Source organism: Eleutherodactylus coqui, chromosome 4 (assembly GCF_035609145.1).
Source record: "Eleutherodactylus coqui strain aEleCoq1 chromosome 4, aEleCoq1.hap1, whole genome shotgun sequence".
In the NCBI taxonomy this organism is placed as follows: Eukaryota; Metazoa; Chordata; class Amphibia; order Anura; family Eleutherodactylidae; genus Eleutherodactylus; species Eleutherodactylus coqui.
Window position 1 is genome coordinate 170,871,864 of NC_089840.1, and position 19,342 is coordinate 170,891,205.

The 19,342-nt window shown below is 41.9% G+C and overlaps 1 protein-coding gene across 2 annotated transcripts in view; it reads right to left on the reverse strand.

Moving 5' to 3' along the window:
- Positions 1-19,342, reverse strand: part of LRMDA (leucine rich melanocyte differentiation associated) — a 773,841-nt gene that overhangs the window by 65,311 nt on the left and 689,188 nt on the right. For both annotated transcript variants that reach the window (XM_066600375.1, XM_066600374.1), the window contains exon 6: positions 14,694-14,778. In XM_066600375.1, the coding sequence (XP_066456472.1) occupies positions 14,694-14,778 (85 nt within the window). The remainder of the gene's footprint in view (positions 1-14,693; positions 14,779-19,342) is intronic.

Consider the following 19,342-nt stretch of genomic DNA (forward strand, 5'->3'; position numbering starts at 1 on the left):
GGATTGTCATATAGCGGAATGCTTGCTTTGCTGTGTATCACTGATATGAAGACAGAAGATCGCTGGCATGCTCCATTGAGCTGTAGATTCCCACTGTGAGATTTGGGCTTGGTCTTTCAAAGATATGAACCCCATTCTTTAGAATGGAGTCACATACATAAGCGTGCGTTCCAGCGACTGTATCCGTGTCCAGACTTCTGGAGTACAGTAATACTCAATATTGTGGCTATCCAAAACTTGAAAAAGGAGGCCGAATTTTCACTGAAACCTGTTACCCCCTTTTTTTGTTTTTTGTTTATTGTGTCAATATAGCTTCATTAATAAACCGAAAATCTCCATACATCTCCATTGTGGACTATTGACTTGGACCCCTGGAGAACATCCTTGTGGTATTCTGCAGACCAGGTTCATGGGGTGTTCTCATTGGCTTTTACTTTATCTTGATGTCTATAATCCCTGGAGCCCCGGGTTTTGTTTGTTCATTTTAATTTCTACACTTCACGTGACCGAGATTTACTTCAGAATCCCGTTGACGCACTCCACCAGTGGATGTCTTTGTTACTAGGGCAATTATTGGCCACACCAAACCTAGCATTTGACAATTTCCCAGGGACTTCAGGTGTAAAAGTCTGCCCTTATCCTCGGTAGACTGGTCACACCAGTAAGTCAGACGTGTCTTTAGTATTTCTTCTTTTTCTATGCCCATGCCTCTGGAGCGCTGCCCTGTCTTTAACTGTAAATATGATCCCTAGAAAGCACTGCTAAGGAGTTATGGAGGTACCACAGACTGAGATGGAGATATAAGATTTAGGTAGGTTAGCAAATGTCAGAAACACAAGAAGTTACATTTTTGAGAGATTCAGTTTTAGATAGAGAGATGTCATGGGCAGCACGGTGGCTCAGTGGTTAGCACTGTTGCCCTGTAGCGCTAGAGTCTAGGTTCAAATTTGAATAAGTTTGTATGTTCTCCCTATATTTGCATGGGTTTCCTCTGGGTACTTCAAGTTCCTCCCACAATCTAAAAACATACAGATATGTGATCCCCTATGGGGACAGAACCAAAAGTGTTGTGTAATATACATGAGCTATATAAATAAAAGTGATTATTAATATTAGATACAGCGGACAGAGAATCACTGGTAGGTGCCATCAGCACTGAAAGCCAAATCTGCTGATAGTTTGTCCAATAGGGCCATGTAGATGGAAAGAAGGAAAGAACCGAAGTCTGATTACCGAGAAACCCAAACAGGAAGAAGAGAAGAAACAGTGACGGCAAATGATACACTGAATCAGGAGAGAGCAGTATCCTTATGAACAACAGAGTGCAGCATTCTAAGTAGGAATTGGTGATCTATGGTGTCAAACGCTGCAGAGAGATCCAGAAGGATCAGTAAAGAGCAGTCGCCGTTCAAAAAGAAAAAGAAAAAAAAAAGTGAGGTGTAGTGCACATTGAATGGTGAGGGATCCCGCTGAACACCACTATTAGCAGCTATCATGAGGTCTAATAAATGTTCATGACACAACAGTTTATTTCTCAACAGATCTAACACTATTTCTACTATTAGGCTACCTACATATGGGTGAGAGCGATATCAGGCCGAGAATTTTGGTCTGATATTGTGCTCGCCAACTCCTCAAAAATGCCTCCTATTGCTTCTGGGAAGTAGAGTCAGAGGATCGGCAAGCATTTCCCATTGTTTTTTCTGTGCTATGTTTTCCTGATTGGCTGCAGCAGTCACCTGACTTCCAGTGACATAATCTGTCACAAGAAATGCTGGGACCACGGCGGGGCTGGAGCGTTGGATCCTGGTGGGAGAGAACAGGTAAGTACTGCTGCTATTCTTATTTTAGCACACAGGATACTAAAGAGGCATGTTACACAGTAAGCAGACAATCCCTTTAAGAGGTCTGTTCTCTGTGTCAGCAAATGTAAGATCCATATACAATGATATAACTCTAACTATGAGAAGAGCACAATATCTGCAACAATGCATAAAGCATATTTTGAAGGGGAAAAAAAGTACACACACAATTCCTTGTCCACGCTCGCCTTCAGACTCGGCATTGGTGACTAGCAGCATAATAATAGTTATACATCACTGCCCTGAAAGTCCCATCCCCTAAATCTTCCCCTGCTGGAGCCTCAGAGACTCAATTACTTTATTGACATGCAATCTTCATAAGGGAAGAAATATTGTGCATGTATAGTCACTTGCTTATGAAGACATATTATAATCTGATATGCATGAGGGCTGCAGAGTTCCAGTTTGACAGCGCTAATTATAATGGTACATGATCGAGGGCTCGCTGTACATTATGTCTCTGTCTTCACTAAAGGTGAGGTAAGCTCATGACATCAGCAGGGAAGGCGCAGACAATAAACTGCCGCAACAGCATAAATAACGGCTTGTGATTGTAAGATACATAAAGGATGATCAGTGTGAAGAATTACAAATCAATGATACAACAAACCATACGGAAATACTAGACGAGTCTCATCATGGTTTCACGAATGCGGACATCACTTAATAATCATGTATGAACCCAAGATGCTCTTAATTCAATATATTGCACTGCAACAACCTCCATGAGCTGGACACAAATATAGAAGACGGATCACAGTTTAAGAGAACATGAAGATACATTTATATATTTTCCCTAAGGGTACGGTGCCATGTAGTGGTACATATTGCCAAACTCCTACACAACTCAGCAGTCCTGACAGAACACATTGACCTACCACCACCACAGAGATCCAGTGGGCTGAAGGACCTGTGGTGATGTCACTGCTGTGGGAGGAGCAAGCTGTGTTTGCCTTTTGTGGTAATCAAGCTACTGTGAGTGTGCTGTGCCACCAGAAACACTGCTACTATAATGTCCTAATAATTACTAGTATGTATATATATATATATATATATATATATATATATATAAGGGTGAAAGCCCTCACTGACTGACTCACTGGCCACTAATTCTTTAACTTCCTGGTTTCGTACAAACATATTTGGCAGGAGCATTCTTTAGGTCCTAAATAGGAAAAATAGAGGGGTCGAAACTTGATTATTCATGCTAAGTGCAAAAGTATAGGCACCCCTATGTAATATACCTAATGTAATTCTCTAACTTCCCAATGTCGTACAAACATGAAATTTGACAGGACCATTCTTTAGGTCCTAAATAAGAAAAGTAAAGGGGTCACAACTCAATTATTCAATGCTAATTGCAAAAGTTAAGTGCACCCTTATATAATGCAACTTCCAGGTGTCGTAGAAGCGTGAAATTTGGCACGAGCATTTTTAGGCCCTAAATACGAAAAGTAAAGGAATCGCAACTCGATTATTCAATGCTAATTGCAAAAGTAAGTGCACCCCTATGTAATGAAACTACCAGGTGTCGTAAAAGCGTGAAATTTGGCACAAGCATTCTTTAGGTCCTAAATAGGAAAAGTAAAGGGGTCTGAGGAGAATCTACTGCTCCTCTATGTGTATACATATTTTATTCCTTGGTTTCTTAGAAGTAACCACGACTTTATAAAATTTTCTGTGTGAACAACACATAAACACCTGTATGAAATTAACTCGGGCGAAGCCGGGTATATCAGCTAGTACTAACAAAAAACTAAAAGGGAAGTTATGAATCGATTTGCACTAGTGTCTGGCATAAACTGCAATAAAATGTTGCAGCTCATCATGGACACCAAAATCATTTTTCAGCTCTGATGGGTACTAGGCATGATGAACTTTTAGAAATGTACTAATACGAAAGCAAGAAAATAAAGAACATTTTGGCACAAATCTATGCCTGGCCTTTAAAACAGTCCAAAATGTGACAAATTTGTTAAGAGGATTACATGTTTTAATAAATTTGGCACAATTCCCGCCAACAATTCTCTATTTTCAGACTTCTGGACCTACAAATTTAAAAACAAATGTTATTTTTTGCACCAAATATGGCAGTCGCTATCAATGTACTATCATTTTGCCTTACAATCTGTGCATTTTCCACATAAATTTCACTTGTATTCAAGTATGCACAAGAATTGTTCAGCTGTAGTGAATCCCACCACACTAAAAGTCTTGGCTGAGGGCTGAGTAAGATCAGGGCTGAGGGCAGTTTCCCACAAATGTCCAGTGTATTGTAGTCAAACACATTGAAGCTGAATACAACGCTGGTGCACTATTTAATAAGTCTGAATGCACAACTCATCATTCCTTAGCACCTTAAGACCCCCACCCATCAGACATCTATCATACTGGCTGTCCAATTATTTAATTGGCCTCCATTACAAACCAGGGTCTACAATGGACATATATATTGTTGTGGGGCCACCCCTGTAGGGGCAATTACCCTGCCTTTAGGGTTAAACACAAGTGTGTACTCGTTTTTTCCTTACTCCATTTATTTTTGTAGCTGGTTGTGGTGATACATCTTTGAGGCCACTTTATGTTTAACCTGATTGTTGCATTGTATTGTGTTGTTCATTGACTTTGTAGCACTTTGTGTACTGCTACAATAAAAGTTGTCAAGTTTTAGCATTAGCTCTTTCAATGACAGGTATTATGCATGCATCATGGTTGGTACTATATATTCTGTATGGTAAAGCTTGGCTATTATGGAAGCACTATGGCTAACACAAATATACTGTATGCAGTACGATTGGCATTATTTATGCACTACTGAAGGTACCAGAAGTGTCGCTTAAACATTTCAGGGAAAACAAGTCTGAGTGAAAGTAATATAAAGAAAATATACTTCATTGGCTCACTAATAAATATCAACTATAGTAGTAATACAAATTGAATTCTAGGTATACTCTATGTGAGTTCTATGGACTCATCTCTTGCATTTAATGAGATTTGAAAAATATAAAGAATCTGCTGTTGTTCTAGCCAAAGTGTTTATAAGTTCAAACAGCATATTAAATGCTACAGAAAACCTTTGGGTTGCTATTTGAAATCACACCTTGAAAGACCTCTGGGAAGAGTACACATAAACCCCCCTAGTTCAGTGTTAGCCTGAGGTTTCCTGCACAGCATCGGACCCCTCCACGCTCCTCACATTCCCCCGGCTCAGCAGCTTTCTCCAGTCATCCACGGGCTAAATGAGTAACATGAAAATGTAAAATAAATCTCCAAGCTCATCCTCCATGTGGAGGGAGGATAATTTATTGAGCATTGCCATTAATCAACTGAATTTTTATGAGCCAGATAAAAGAGAGAATCAGGAGGATCCCCCACCCAACATGTTCTGTTCACCTTCTCTGGTTCCATTTTAGAAGAAGGCCTCCAAAGGAATGAGGTGGAGAGGTTTTAGTAGTAAGGTTAACCACACAATTACATGTCAGCTCAGCTCATTCTTGCTTAGATCAATGTGTTAGAGGGAAAGCAAGAATTCTGCTGGATTCAACAGGGAGAACTGACCCCTGCAAGTCATTCATCTGAATCATCCTGAGGTGACATCACTTGTCATAACTCATCAACCAGCAGGACCCTTGAATGGAGCAGACTTGTCCTCTTGGATTAAACTGACACTATGCAAGGTTCTGCTTCCTTTCTGTGAAGGGAAACACAGGACTAAGACTACCAAGAATAAACCTGCCATTCCCTTTCGGAATGCAATATGTAAATGTTCGATCTATGTCTGAGTACTTAGTTTATGCAGATTAAAACAATAGAAATGCCAATTCATAAAACTAAATACATTTTGAGTTCAAACATAAAACTGTAAGTTGTGAGAATAGAGCTGTGAAGACTATCGGGTACAGGAATGTACAGTAGTATATCGCAGCTTTATTACAAGTAGCCACAATGTAACGGCTAAGTGAACCTCGGCAATAAAATTATACTTTAATGCATTTAAAATTACTTTGCAAGGGAACTTTGCAAATATCACTGATCAAAAAGAGCCCACCGTACTGTGTGCATGCAAACCTACCGTTGTGTGTTAAGGCCCTTTTACACTGATCGATTATTGTTCAATGTAAACTTAGCCAACGATTGAACGACGAATAATGAATCGTCCATTTTTCATTGATCATTCTTTTATGCAAGCATAAGAATAATTGTTGGCTCGTTCACTAATCATTCGGTTTAAAAACTGATCATTCAGTTGTTCTCACTTATACAGCAAATGTGAATGACTGAATGATTTCTCGTTTGAACAAGCCAATGATTTATCTGTCCGTTTAAACAAGCTGCCCATTTCGCTCATTTAAACGATGAATTGTTTGGTGTAAACGGACCCTATTCTTCCTGCCACCTCACCTTGTTAGTTATAGACAACAGAACAGTAGATAGGGGGGAAGAGGTAGTAGTTGCACCTGGACTCTAAAGTAAGAGGGGGGCTTAAATAAGATACTAGTATTATAAATTTCACATGATAGATGGAGGGGGTACTGGTGCACCTTGACGCAACCGGAAGCTACAGGCTGAGAGGGCTTTGGTGGAGTGAACGCCCGCTGTCCGGCCCCTAGCTTCCGATTGGCTGTTAGTACGGCAGAGAGAACACTGAGAGCAGGGCCAGCTTCTTTGCCCCCATGGCGAGGAACTGACGGCTCTCCCTGCCGCTGTACTGCCACTGCCATGTGCGCTCCCATTCAGCCTTTCGGCCGCTGCAGGAAACAGCGCTGTCACTCAGCTTGCCGCAGCTGTCGCCGACGGACTGGAACCTCCACTGCCGTTTTCCCCCTCCGCCACTGACAATGTACGCTCAGTGGTTCTTCATCTCCGGCCCCTCGTCAGACAATTAGGGAACGAGAGTCGAGGTGTCAGTCCGCCAGGGAGAGCAGTGGGGAGGTGAGTGACAGCTGTCCCAGCTGCAGCGCTCACAGGCTGCATGGGTCCAGAGCCACAGGGGAAAGAAGTGGGAAGGTGAGTGAAAGCGGTCCTGGCTGCAGTGCTCGCAGGCTGCACGGGATCGGAGCCACAGAGCGAAACAGGAGCAGAGCACTTCTCCGATCGGCTGGCAGTGACGGCTACTCTGCTGCCCTACCTCCTCTCCCTTCAGCAGCTGTCAATGGCACCGCTGCTGAGAGGCAGATGGGGAGTGAAGTGGCCCTGAGCGGCCGCATCTAGCACAAGGGAGAACAGTGTGGGTGCCAGCGGGGTCCAGCGGCGGCGGGGGGTATGTTCCCCGTCCAAAGAAGTTGCTTCCCGGACGTCCGCCCAGACAACTATGTAGCCAATCGGGAGCAAAGGGTGTGACAGGGGTGTTCTTCCATGCAAGCCCTGGCAAACCTCTAGCTTCCGGTGGCGTCAAGGTACAATAGTACCGATGAAGGGTCTGTTACAAATTAAATATTAGGCTCCAGGAGCCACAACTTACGATTCTGCAGGTTTGCAAGACAAGATTTTTAGATGCACTGGAGTAAAAAAAAGTTGCAAATGTGTACATATCTTTTAACTACACATGGTATAGAGACATCAAAGACTTAAAGATAAATACAAGAAGGTATTCTATCCATTACGTTAAAGGTTATGCTCCTTTTACACCTAACGAGAACCTCACAATCCTCGTTCTCCCAAGCTTGTGACGTCATCACTAGCTCATTCGTGCTCGGGCCGCCTCTTTAGACATGTAAATTACATAATTCCACACAAATCCAAAGGTAAGGAGTCCATTGATCATTATAGAAAATGGGCGGAGACATGCAAATCATTAACCATAACCATCATTTTGATGTAGCTTTAACTCTAGATGTAAGTGTATACTTCTTGCAAGTTGGTTAATTGTTCACTAGAAAACCTCTGACATTGATGACAACTAGACTTAGAGGAGAACTCGCCCCCACTTGTGTGCCTATATATCATTACCTTATGACCATTCATCCCTAAAAAGAGGCAGGCTGAAGCAGGGCTTGTCAGATTCTCTAGCAGGAAAGGAATTAAGAGATTCTCCATCTGGATGACCCTTCCCCACTGTCATTGATAAATGTGCTGAGTTTGACATTACACAGGAAGCACGCCTGCCTTGGCCTGCATACTTTCCCCACACACTGGTTACATTACAATGGGACTCAGATGTAGGAGAGCAGGGAGTAAATCATCCAAACCTGGACAGTCAGCTCAGAGAGTTTCTGCTCTGCCTACCATACAGCACTGGAAGTTTTTCCTACTTTGTACTTGAAGACATTTGTGTTCTCATTATAAAGCTCTGCAGATGTTCTTAACCCTGCATGGAAGTGGGCTTGCTGACATAATGAAAAATCATCACAAGAAAGCAGGATATCATTAACTCTTTCCTATATTGTAAGACTACACTATTCCTCCGGTATTGATTTACTTATATATATCTTTAATTTAACTACAGATTTTGTTTTCATAGTTAGAAAAGTCTTCTCTTTTTTGAAGAATTCATGCTTTTAAAGAATGATAATAAAGGATGATGAGATGTCCAGTACATACTTCTTTAAGATAGTTTTTCAGTATGGAAAACTCTATTTCTAGGTGTAGCCCCTCTGGAAATCAATTGGGCTGCTGAAACCTGCAACAACCATGGGGAATGCACAGTGCCTGTTCAAGAGATGCTCTATGCACTACTTCTCTACTAAGGGTGACTGTACATGGGTCTTTCATCACAGGAGTAAACACTTAAAGGGCAATTACAGGCAACTGTCCTCATTTGTCGGAGTCGCTTGGTTTATAGTTCACATAAAAACCAAGTGACTATCGGCCCGTGTAAACAGGTAGTCCTTGATCTGTTTACTTTGAATGGAACCAGGTGTCCAGAAGAGATCTCCAGCACACTCTGCTTCCATTCAATGAGCGATTATCCATACTGTGTAAAAGCAATTAAGCCATAACCCGACAGCCTTCCCATGTAAAGCCACCCTGAGGCTGATAAGTGGGAGCCTGGAACCCCATAGCATGGCATCATGGTTCTCCAAACCAATTTAATTTTAATATCCATGAAACTGTCATTAAACTGTATCTGCATTTTTGAAGTTCTTTTCACAAATTCACTAAAGGAGGCACTCTCCAAAGTAATCATTTCTGAAATACTACCTGTGTTGGTAAACATGTGGCCCCAGTGTTGGTGTACAAAGGAGGTTTTGGGTTCCTGCAGAACTGGGTTGCATCTCAATGGGGAGAATATGACTAGAAGGTTGGAGGAGTGTTTAAACTAAGAACTGGGGGTTAACCAGAGATAGATAGTGTAGACAGTGTCCTGGGACTAAGTAATGAGAATGAATGTGGAGCCACAGGAGGGGTCAGTACAGTTAGAACTGGCAGAATAGTTAATAGAGATACACACACTATAGAAAAGAATCAAAAACGTCTAAACTGTATGGTCACTTAGATGTCTGACCAATAAAATAGGCAAAATGGAAGTAATAATGTCTGAGGAAAATGATGACATAGTAGAAATAACAAAGGCCTGGTTGGATGAAAGCTGTGACTGGGTGCTCAATGTACAGGGTTAACGTCTGTTCAGAAGGGTTTGTAAAAAAAACAGAAAGAGGAGGAGTTTGTCTTTATGTAACATTCTGTTTGAAGCCCACACTAGGGAAACATATATATGGGAGGGAGATGAACTTGTGGAGTCTCTATGGGTAGAAATACAAGGAAGGAAAAACAATAACAACATCCTCATAGGGCTTTTTGTAGGCCAACAAATATAACAGAAGCTACTGAAAATCTATTACTGAGATAAATAGATGAAGCAGCAAATCACAATGCGGTAATTATTATGGGGGACTTTATCCGGATATAAACTGGGAAGCCGAAACCTGCGGATCTCATAAAAGCTATACATTTTTGTCAATAACTAGAGATAATTAGTTACCTTTCCTAAATTGCACAGGACCCAACTAGAGGGACGGCCATTTTGGATTTAATATTAACCAACATGCCTGACAGAATAACAGGAGTGCAGGTTGGGGGGCACCTGGGAAATAGTGACCATAATATAATACATTTCAACTTGTCCTTCAAGAGAGGGTTTTATAGGGAGCTATGAAAATACTAAACTTTAGAAAGGCAAAGTTCGAATAGCTCAGAGCTGTCCTTAACCTCATTGACTAGGACAATGTTGTCAGAAATAACAGTACAAACAATAAATGGAAAACGTTTAAAAACATCCTAATTATTTACTTGGAGAGTTTAATAACTTACAGGAATAAAAGAGTTGGTAATAGAAGAAAACCAATGTGGCTCAATAAAGATGTAAAGGGGGGCAATAAACAGAAAAAAAGAAACATTAAATTACTAAAACAAGAAGGCAACAGAGCAGCATTAAAAACCTATAAGGAAAAAAAAAAATAAAAAGCAGATAAAAGCAGCAAAAATGGAGACAGAGAGACTTATTTCCAAAGAGTAAAACTAACCCTAAACTGTTCTTTAACTATATAAATAGTAAAAAATTAATACTGAAAGTGTTGGCCCTTTAATAAATAATTTTGTAGAAATTGTAGAAGCTAAAAAGGAGAAAGCAAATCTATTAAATAGTTTTCTCTCCAGTGTATTCACGGAGGAAAATGATTAAGTAAACTCTCCACTAAATATCAACAGATTAACGCAAAAAGAAGTGCAGACACGCCTTCAACAGATTAAAATAGATAAATCTCTGGCCCCTGTTGGCATACACCCCTGGGTTCTAAGGGAATTAAGTAATGTGTTAAACAAAACGTTGTTTATATAGTGACAGGGTCTTTTCACAGGATTGGTGTATCGATAATGTGGTGCCAATATTCAAAAAGAGGTCAAAAAGTGAACCTGGAAACTGTCTTACTTCTATTGTGGGTAAAATGCTTGAGGGGTTTATAAGAGATGCTATCCTAGAGTACCCCAAGGAACCTTGCTGTATAAATCCATATCAGCATGGGTTTATGAGAAGTCGCTCCTGCCAAATTAATCTGATCAGCTTCTATGAGGAGGTAAGTTCTAGACTGGGCCTGGGAGAGTCACTGAATCTTGTGTATCTGGACTTTTTCAAAGCGTTTCATACTGTGCCGCATAAAAGGTTGGTAAATAAAATGAGGATGCTTGGTCTGGGTGAGAATGTGCATAGGTAGGTAAGTAACTGTCTCAATGATAAAAAGAAGAGGGGGATTATACAGGATACATACTCTGATTGGGTCACCATCACTAGTGGGGTACAACAGGGGTTATAATTGGAGGGTCTCATAGTCACTAGTGGGGTACCACAGGAGTCAATATGGGTCCCTATTCTTTTTAATATATTTATTAATGACCTGGTAGGAGGCTTGTGCAGTAAAATATCAATATTTGCAAATGATACAAAACTATGCAAAGTAATTAACACAAAAGAGGACAAAATGCGGTTACAAATGGATGTGGATAAGCTGGAGGTTGAGCAAAAAAGTGGCAAATGAGTTTTTACACTGATAAATGTAAAGTTATGCACATGGGCAGAGGAAATACATTTCACCATTAAACACTAAATAAGAAACCACTGGGCAAAACTGACATGGAAAAAGACTTGGGGATTTTAGTTTACTGTAAGCTTAACTGGAGCAACGAGTGTCAGGCAGCTGATAAGGCAAATAGGATCATGGGGGGGGGGGTATCAAAAAAGGTCTAGGGGCGATGAAACCATTGTTCTTCCTCTTTATAAGTCACTGGTCAGATCACACATGGAATATTGTGGACAGTTTTGGGCACTGGAACTCAAGGAGGACATATCAGAGCTTGAGCGAGTACAACGACGAGCAACTTAAGTAATAAATTGAATGGGCGGACTACAATACCCGGAGAGGTTATTAAAATTGGCGTTATTTAGTTTAGAAAAAAGATGACTCAGGGGGTGATCTGATAGCTTTGTACAAGTATATCAGGGGACAATACAGAGATCTCTCCGATCATCTATTTATACTCAGGACTGTAACAGGGGGGCGCTCGAATAACTATGCATAAATATATCAGGCGTCAGTACAGAGATCTCTCCTATCATCTAATATATCCAGGACTGTAACAAGGGGGCGCTCTAATAACTATGTAGAAATATATCAGTGATCAGTACAGAGATCTCTCCCATCATTAATTTATACCCAGGACTGCAACAGGGGGATGCTCTAATAACTGTGTATAGATATACCAGGGGTCAGTACAGAGATCTCTCCCATCATCTATTTATATCCAGGACTGTGACAGTAACAAGGGGGAGCCCTCTACGTCTAGAGGAAAGAATGTTTCTACACGACATAGAAGGGGGTTCTTTACTGTAAGAGCAGTGACACTATGGAACACTATGAACACTATGGGCATGGTGGTGGCATACTTAATAAAAGAGTATAAGAGGGGCCTGGACCTTTTTGAGTGTTACAATATTACATGTTATATTGCATGTTATATCGCTGACTGCTTCAAAAGGGTCATGATCCGTGGATTGTTCCCATTGCCAAATTTGGAGTCGAGAAGAAAAGTTTTTCCCTTAAATGAGTAAAATTGGCTTCATTGGGAGTTTTTGCTTTCCTCTGGATCAACCGTGTGGGGGATAAGGCTGAACTGAATGAACATGTCTTTTTTCAGTCTAACATACTATGTTAGGAAGCAGAACGAAAGTCTCACGTGTGATGCTCACCAGTCTGGAAGGACAGCCAGCAGTTGTGCAGCTCCCTGACGAGTGAGGTGGCCTTCTGAGTAGAGAAACCCCTCTAAAGCAGATGAAAGAGGGCCTAAGAAAGGATTAGACTTCTGTATCCCTGCTATATATTTGGTAACTGAGTTGGGTAGAGAGACAAGGAGTTAGGGCCCATTTACACGCAACGATTATCACTTAAAATTTGCTAAAAAGCCATTGTTTGAGTGATAATCGTTGTGTGTAAATGCTCCCATCTTTTACTCTTTGGCTGAACAATGATTTTTAGGTGAACATAAAATCGATCGTTCAGCTGGAGAGAAGATAACACAGACCGCATGCTGTGTTTGCTGTCCATGGTGCTGTATGCTCCATGGGAGTGCTGATTACATTGTATTCAGATTGCACCCCCAGGACAGAACAAAGGAGCTGAATGCAGAGAACCGACCATCTGCTGTTCTATGCATACAGGGCCTGGAGGCTCATTTAAATGCAAATGAAAGTGATAAACTGCTAATGGACATTAGTGTCCATTAGCAGTTTATGCAAAACAATAACTCAAAACCTATCTTTTGAACGATTATCTTTGTGTGTAAATGGGCCTTAAGTTTGCTGTGTTTGTCGCCAAATGAGCAGATCCAGAGATTGAGAGACCAGAGACATTTTTCGCTGCTACGACCATATAGGATAGCTCAGAGTCTGGTTAGGCCCAGTATGTGTAGCGGGGGTTTTCAGTGACTTGTTACTTCTAACATCGACAGTCCCTCATTCTTGGGTCACGTAGTGGCCTTAAATAATTTATAGCGAGTTACTGAAGAGTTCTGCTACCAATACTAGGCCTGACTAGAATAAGAGTGTGAGCTATGCGGACTGACTGGCGAGGTATGTTGCAGTGGCAGCTGACATAGCTGTAGTGACTGGGCATGTCAGGAGATGAGTGCCATAAGAAGACTGTGAGATGGAGTGCCATTGAAGAGACTGTGGTGTGAATTCTGTATTGTATTAATCTGAGAACCACTAAGCCTTACGGTGCCTCTTGTGAGTAAAAAGAAGCTATTTTTGCAACTGACATTCATGTGAGATTTTCATTGAAGGACATGCCATCAGGCAACAACCCAGTGTGCCCCAATATACCAGCTCTCCACATTACAGAATCACCTTTGAACTGTAAAAGAGCTGCAAAATAAAGACTTAGGACACATTTAAATTCTCACCAACTTCTCATACTTTCTAGTTTTTACAGGTAAAAGAGTAAAATAGCTTGCAAAAGAATACGGATTTACAAATACAGGGACACATCTGTATATTTTATATCTTATGAACTTGTTGCAGCCCCATGCACCCCCCCCTCCCCCTCCTCATGACTCTTCTATGGGTGTAATCTTTCCAGGAAACCACATGTATAAAAATGGTACTACAGGATCGGAGGCACCAGAGACATCCAGAAAGTTAGAGTTAATCCTTACTTTATCTCTTCCTTTAAATTGCACTGTACACTTTGGCCACACAGGGCCACTATCAAGCCAAAAGGTACAAGACAAATATAAGCATGCTTTCTGGATCTCTCTGGTGCCTCGGATTCTCTTGTACCCTTTGTATTCTGTAAACAGGTACATAAATAACAATAACCAACTCTTTACTTTACAAAATAGCAGAAGACAATTCAAGCTATTCAACTGGAGCCTTCCCATACTGACAATCATTTATGTCTTCACCTCTCTGGATGAAGCATACTCAGTGATATTTCACATCATGTATCATGCAGCATAGTTGTGCAATGTGTTGCAAGCCTCAGGAAATAAATCTGGTCTATGAGGTTGGAGCTTAAATGTCAACCTCATTCTGCTTATGTGACCTAGCAAAGGACCTCTAGGTGCTGAGGACAGAGTGATGGTCCCTATATTTTGCTACGACTCTCTCTCAGGTTTAACTCTTGCTGTTTTGCTCCTGCACTAATCATTGCCTTTTGCTAACTTAACACGCTGGCTCTGAGACTTGATAAGGATGTTTTTTTCATCATCAGTTTGAAGAAGTGCAGAATGGATAGGGAAACTGCTGAGCCAGCGGGATCTAAGATACAGCAAGATGATGTGCTGTAAACTTTTTACCACCTTGCAATAAAAGACTATATAAATAATATTTCATGTACATCTTACCTTTGTGATAGGTTGGGTCCCTCGATGCTGATGGCAGGGGGGTGTAAGGCAAATCAGGAGAGCAGGAGTCTGCGCCACTTGAAATCTGAGGAGAGGGAGATGATATCAACCAGGTAAGTAATGCTGCCGTACTTTACAGCTGCAATCAAAGGTCATGAGGACAACAAGCCTTTTACTAGTAGGTGGTGGTCACACACGGGAGGTTAGTACAGGATATGAAGCTAAAACCTGGAGAGGATTCTAATGGGAGAAAATGTATACTATAGGGGCTCCCACACAGTTGCGTTTTTTTTAACGTGTGTTAACGATGTGTTTTTTTTAACACTAATGTCAATGGGACTTTCTCATTTTAAAAATGCATTGCCCAAAAATTGCAAAGTGCAAACTTGCAATGTGGAAAGTCCCATTGACATTCGCTAAAAAAACTGTAGCATTATCGCAGCGTTAAAAAAAAAAAACGCAACTGTGTGGGAGCCCTAAATGAGAGACTTCTACTTCTTGTTGGTTGGTTTATTTTTTTTAAAACCTGGTTTAAGCCAAAATCTTTACCAAAGCTGCACTTTATGAGCAAGGCATTACTCTAATAACGAGCCCAACATGGGGAGATAAGGTTTCTTCATAGATAACACAAGCTACATATATACCGCATGGTCCCCATAAGGCAATCACAGAGCTTCAGTGTGCTCGGCTGCTGATGCCACGTATGTGCTTGAGCAGCCTGAAGCCATGACTTAGATACTTCAATACAAGAGCTTCTTCGGTATCCCAGACTACCAGGGACATTATAATTAACCCATTCACTGTCATACACAACCAGAAATATAAGCATTAGTCCATCACTACTGGTTCACCAACTCTAAAAACTTCTCTCCTCTAGATCACCATATATGTCCCCATTATTCCCTTTATTACCTGAGACACCAAGCATGCTGGCTGCAAATAACTTTTTTTTGCAATTTGGCTGAGGGTTGTGGTTCTACACCGGCCCTTATACTGCATCAGTATATCTATAAGTATGGCTGCTGGCAGGGATTTTCTTGAGTTGATATATCCTCTTTCTGTGATTTGTTTGTGATAGTAGTTTAGGGACCTGCAAGAGAACGAGGATCCTTGACATGTGGGCTTCTGTATTTTGGCCAAAATATTAACTGTTGCCTTGTATTTATTGTTATATTTGCAGCAAGTGGTCTGGCTGTAAATGCTTGGGGAGCTGTATCAGTTGGTGCGGCAACCATTGTATGCCTTATCTATGTGCAGGAATAATATTAAGCAGACCCTCTCCCTCAATATGTGGTCGGTGTGTGAATGGTTGTTCATTAGTATTTTGCCCCTGTCCAATGCAATTTGTCTCTCTGCATGCTGAGGGTTGTGGTTCTACACTGGCCCTTGTACTTTGTATGAGTATACTAGTAAGTATGTCCTCTGGCAGGGATTTTCTTGAAATAATCCTTTTACTACATTAAGCAATAAGCATTTATCCCAAAACCTTTTCCTTTTAACCCTCTTCTAAACTTACAGCCAGGAACGGCCTCATGTTAAATAGTTTGTCCGCTTTAGACAACTTATTTACATATGCCATTTTTAGAAAATTTAGATGTCTTGTGCTTAAGACCTCATCTCTTATCAAAAGCTACCGACGAGACGATCATTTTTGGGGGATCCAAATTATGTGTGCATTACTAGGCTGTCTCATTGATTTCAGTGGCAGCTAGCAGGGCAGCCTGGGACCAGCTAATTGATGAGAGTTGTCCAAAGCAAAAACATACAATGAATGCGAAAATGTTTAGAGTCACTATTAATTCTGAATATTAAATGATATAAGTGTGTATCTTTGAGTTTATACATTGTCAGACCGAGGGGTCCAACAATAGAATGGATTCCGGCAGCCCCCACTACAGCGATACCATAAGACAAAAGGGTTTATTCAGGCATAACTAATAATAATAATTTGGCTGCAGAATAAATTATAAAATAAAACAGACTCTAGTCACCTGTTAAATCCCAGACAACTCCAGGGCGGGCTTCTGTTTACATGGCAGCAGTGAGGATGTGTCCCAGCAGTAACACCTAGACATATGGCGTATCCTCTCTGCCGCCATATCAATAATATTTGGAACTCGTAGAAATCATCCCCAGGGAGATGGAAGAATGTGGAGCATCAAGTGGAAAATTTGGGGGCTTAAGACGTGTTCTGTCTTTACAAGGTCCAAAAAAGGTACTAGAGGAGCAGGAGAAGCAAGGGCAGTAGATGTGGGGGATACCTGGAGCAGGGCACTAAGGGGAGGTAGTTGCAGTAGGGAGATATTGACCTCAGGCGTCACCTCAGCACCGTAGAGGAGGAGCTATGTCATCTTGTATAAGAGCACAAAGTACAACACCGCCTACTGGATTTCTTCTGTAAAACACAGGAGGGACAATTATTACTGCTGTCACTTACACCTCTGCAGACGGGCATCAGAGCAGGAGATGTTGTCAGAACATGGTCACCCAGGGAGGCTTCTGTAGAGTTGTTGTTGCACTGGTCAGGAGGCAGCTGAGCATGATTAGATGATGTTGGGTGGGGATCGAGCATGTTAAAAAGGCGCGGCTTAACAAAAGAATATGCCACAGCAAGCTGAGTAAACTACACCCCAGGCTAATTGTGCCTAATTATTAAGAGGCCTGTACCTCCTAACACATCTAGTGGCACCTCTGTGCGCCAGTCTGAAACCTATGCCAGCTGAGATGGTATAGGTTTCAGCTATAATTTATGCTAGTTTCTCGCATAAATTATAGGAAATGTGACAGGCAGCCTATTCACACCCCCTAACACTAAGCCCCATCCACTTTTTGAAAAATGTCAGGGCCTGGTATAAAAGTCCAATAAGTTGCAATTTTGTCACGTACAACAAAATTGCAACTTTTGTATGGCAGCAAACTGGCATACAACGTTCTAGCTAAACAGGCCTACCAGTTGGTTTAATTGTTTCTTTGTGACAGAAGGTGTCGTAATCAAGCACATTATCAGTTCTCAAGGCAAAGGGACGTCTCTAGATAATATGGTGAATCTTCGTGGCTGTCAGGGGTTTGGTGCTGACCACACTGGGTTGTGCAGGAATACCCTGGTTTTTATCCTTGCCGCTGGCAAGGAGTGTTGAACCTCAGAATGGCCACCGGTTGGTAGCTGTATCCTGGAGAGGTGGATGTAATGATTGGACTGAAGAGTAAACAACACAGGAAACATGGTCACAAGACTAATGTGCGGCTCAGGCTGGATCGTAGTCTAGGAGAGCCACAAGGAGAGCAATGCAGGAACTGGGCAAAGAGTCAGAGCCACCAAGAAGGAACTGACCAGAAGTAGCCATTCAAGCAAACTAGAGGCAGCGGGCCAGATGAGAACAGTAAAAGGAAACTGTACTGTGAACTTAAAGTTGAAACGAAGGCCCTGAAAGATGGAAGCACTCTTGATTAGGGGCACTCTTACATGACTGTTACTTGCTGCAGGTAATGCTCTTGTTTTACTGCAATTGCTGGACACTACCTGGACTAGAAACTATACCAAGTCGAGGTGCATCCCTGCAATTAGCAGTCATACATGAGTGTTACCCGTGGCAGGTAATACTCATGTAATAGCACCCTTAGGCCACCTTAACATGGTGTGATATAAGGCCATGAATCCCCTGCCCATATCACGCTGACCATCCATGTGAAATCCCTGAGGATGTGAGACGTCTTTCATGTGAAAACAACCTCACATCACTTCGGGAAAGCAGGGAACCCCCATAGAGTTTCTCCCATTGTTCTCAATGGGAGTCCTCGCATCGCCTGCACCTAGCATGCGGTGCGATACTGCCACTGGCCCCATTGAAAACAATGGGCGCTGTGATGCAAGAGCACGCACAAGATAGAACATGCCGCATTTTGCTTCCCGCAAAGCATCACATCGCGGTGCCATGCAGGAAAATATAGCTCATGTGTATGAAATGGGGTACATTTTGTGTGTCTCGCAACGCACAAATCTCACACGATTTTAATGCCCATGTGAAGCCAGCCTTAGGGTGCTATTACACAAGCTCTGGCAGTGACAGCTAGTGATCACATTTTTTCTGGCAATTGCAGGGCTGGAACTGCAAGCACAAGTGCAGCCCTGCAATTAGCACTATTACCCAAGCATTAACGACACTTGTATAATACTATTCATACATCAGATGTTGATTAACACATACATGGCTGCAAGACAAGAGAGTTCAAAACCATGTAAGAGTTTAAAGGGGTGGTCTCGCGAAAGCAAGTGGGTCTATACACTTCTGTATGGCCATATTAATGCACTTTGTAATATACATCGTGCATTAAATATGAGCCATACAGAAGTTATTCACTTACCTGCTCCGTTGCTAGCGTCCCCGTCGCCATGGTTCCGTCTAATTTCGGTGTCTTCTTGCCTTTTTAGACGCGCTTGCGCAGATCCGTCTTCTCCCTTCTTCTCCCTTCGGCTCCGCTCGGCAGCATCGGCATTTTGGCTCCGCCCCCTTGTACGCATCATCGCGTAGCTCCGCCCCATGACGTGTGCCGGTTCCAGCCTCCTGATTGGCTGGAATCGGCACATGACGGGGGCGGAGCTACGCGATGACGCGAAAAGGGGGCGGAGCCAAAACTCCGATGCTTCCAAG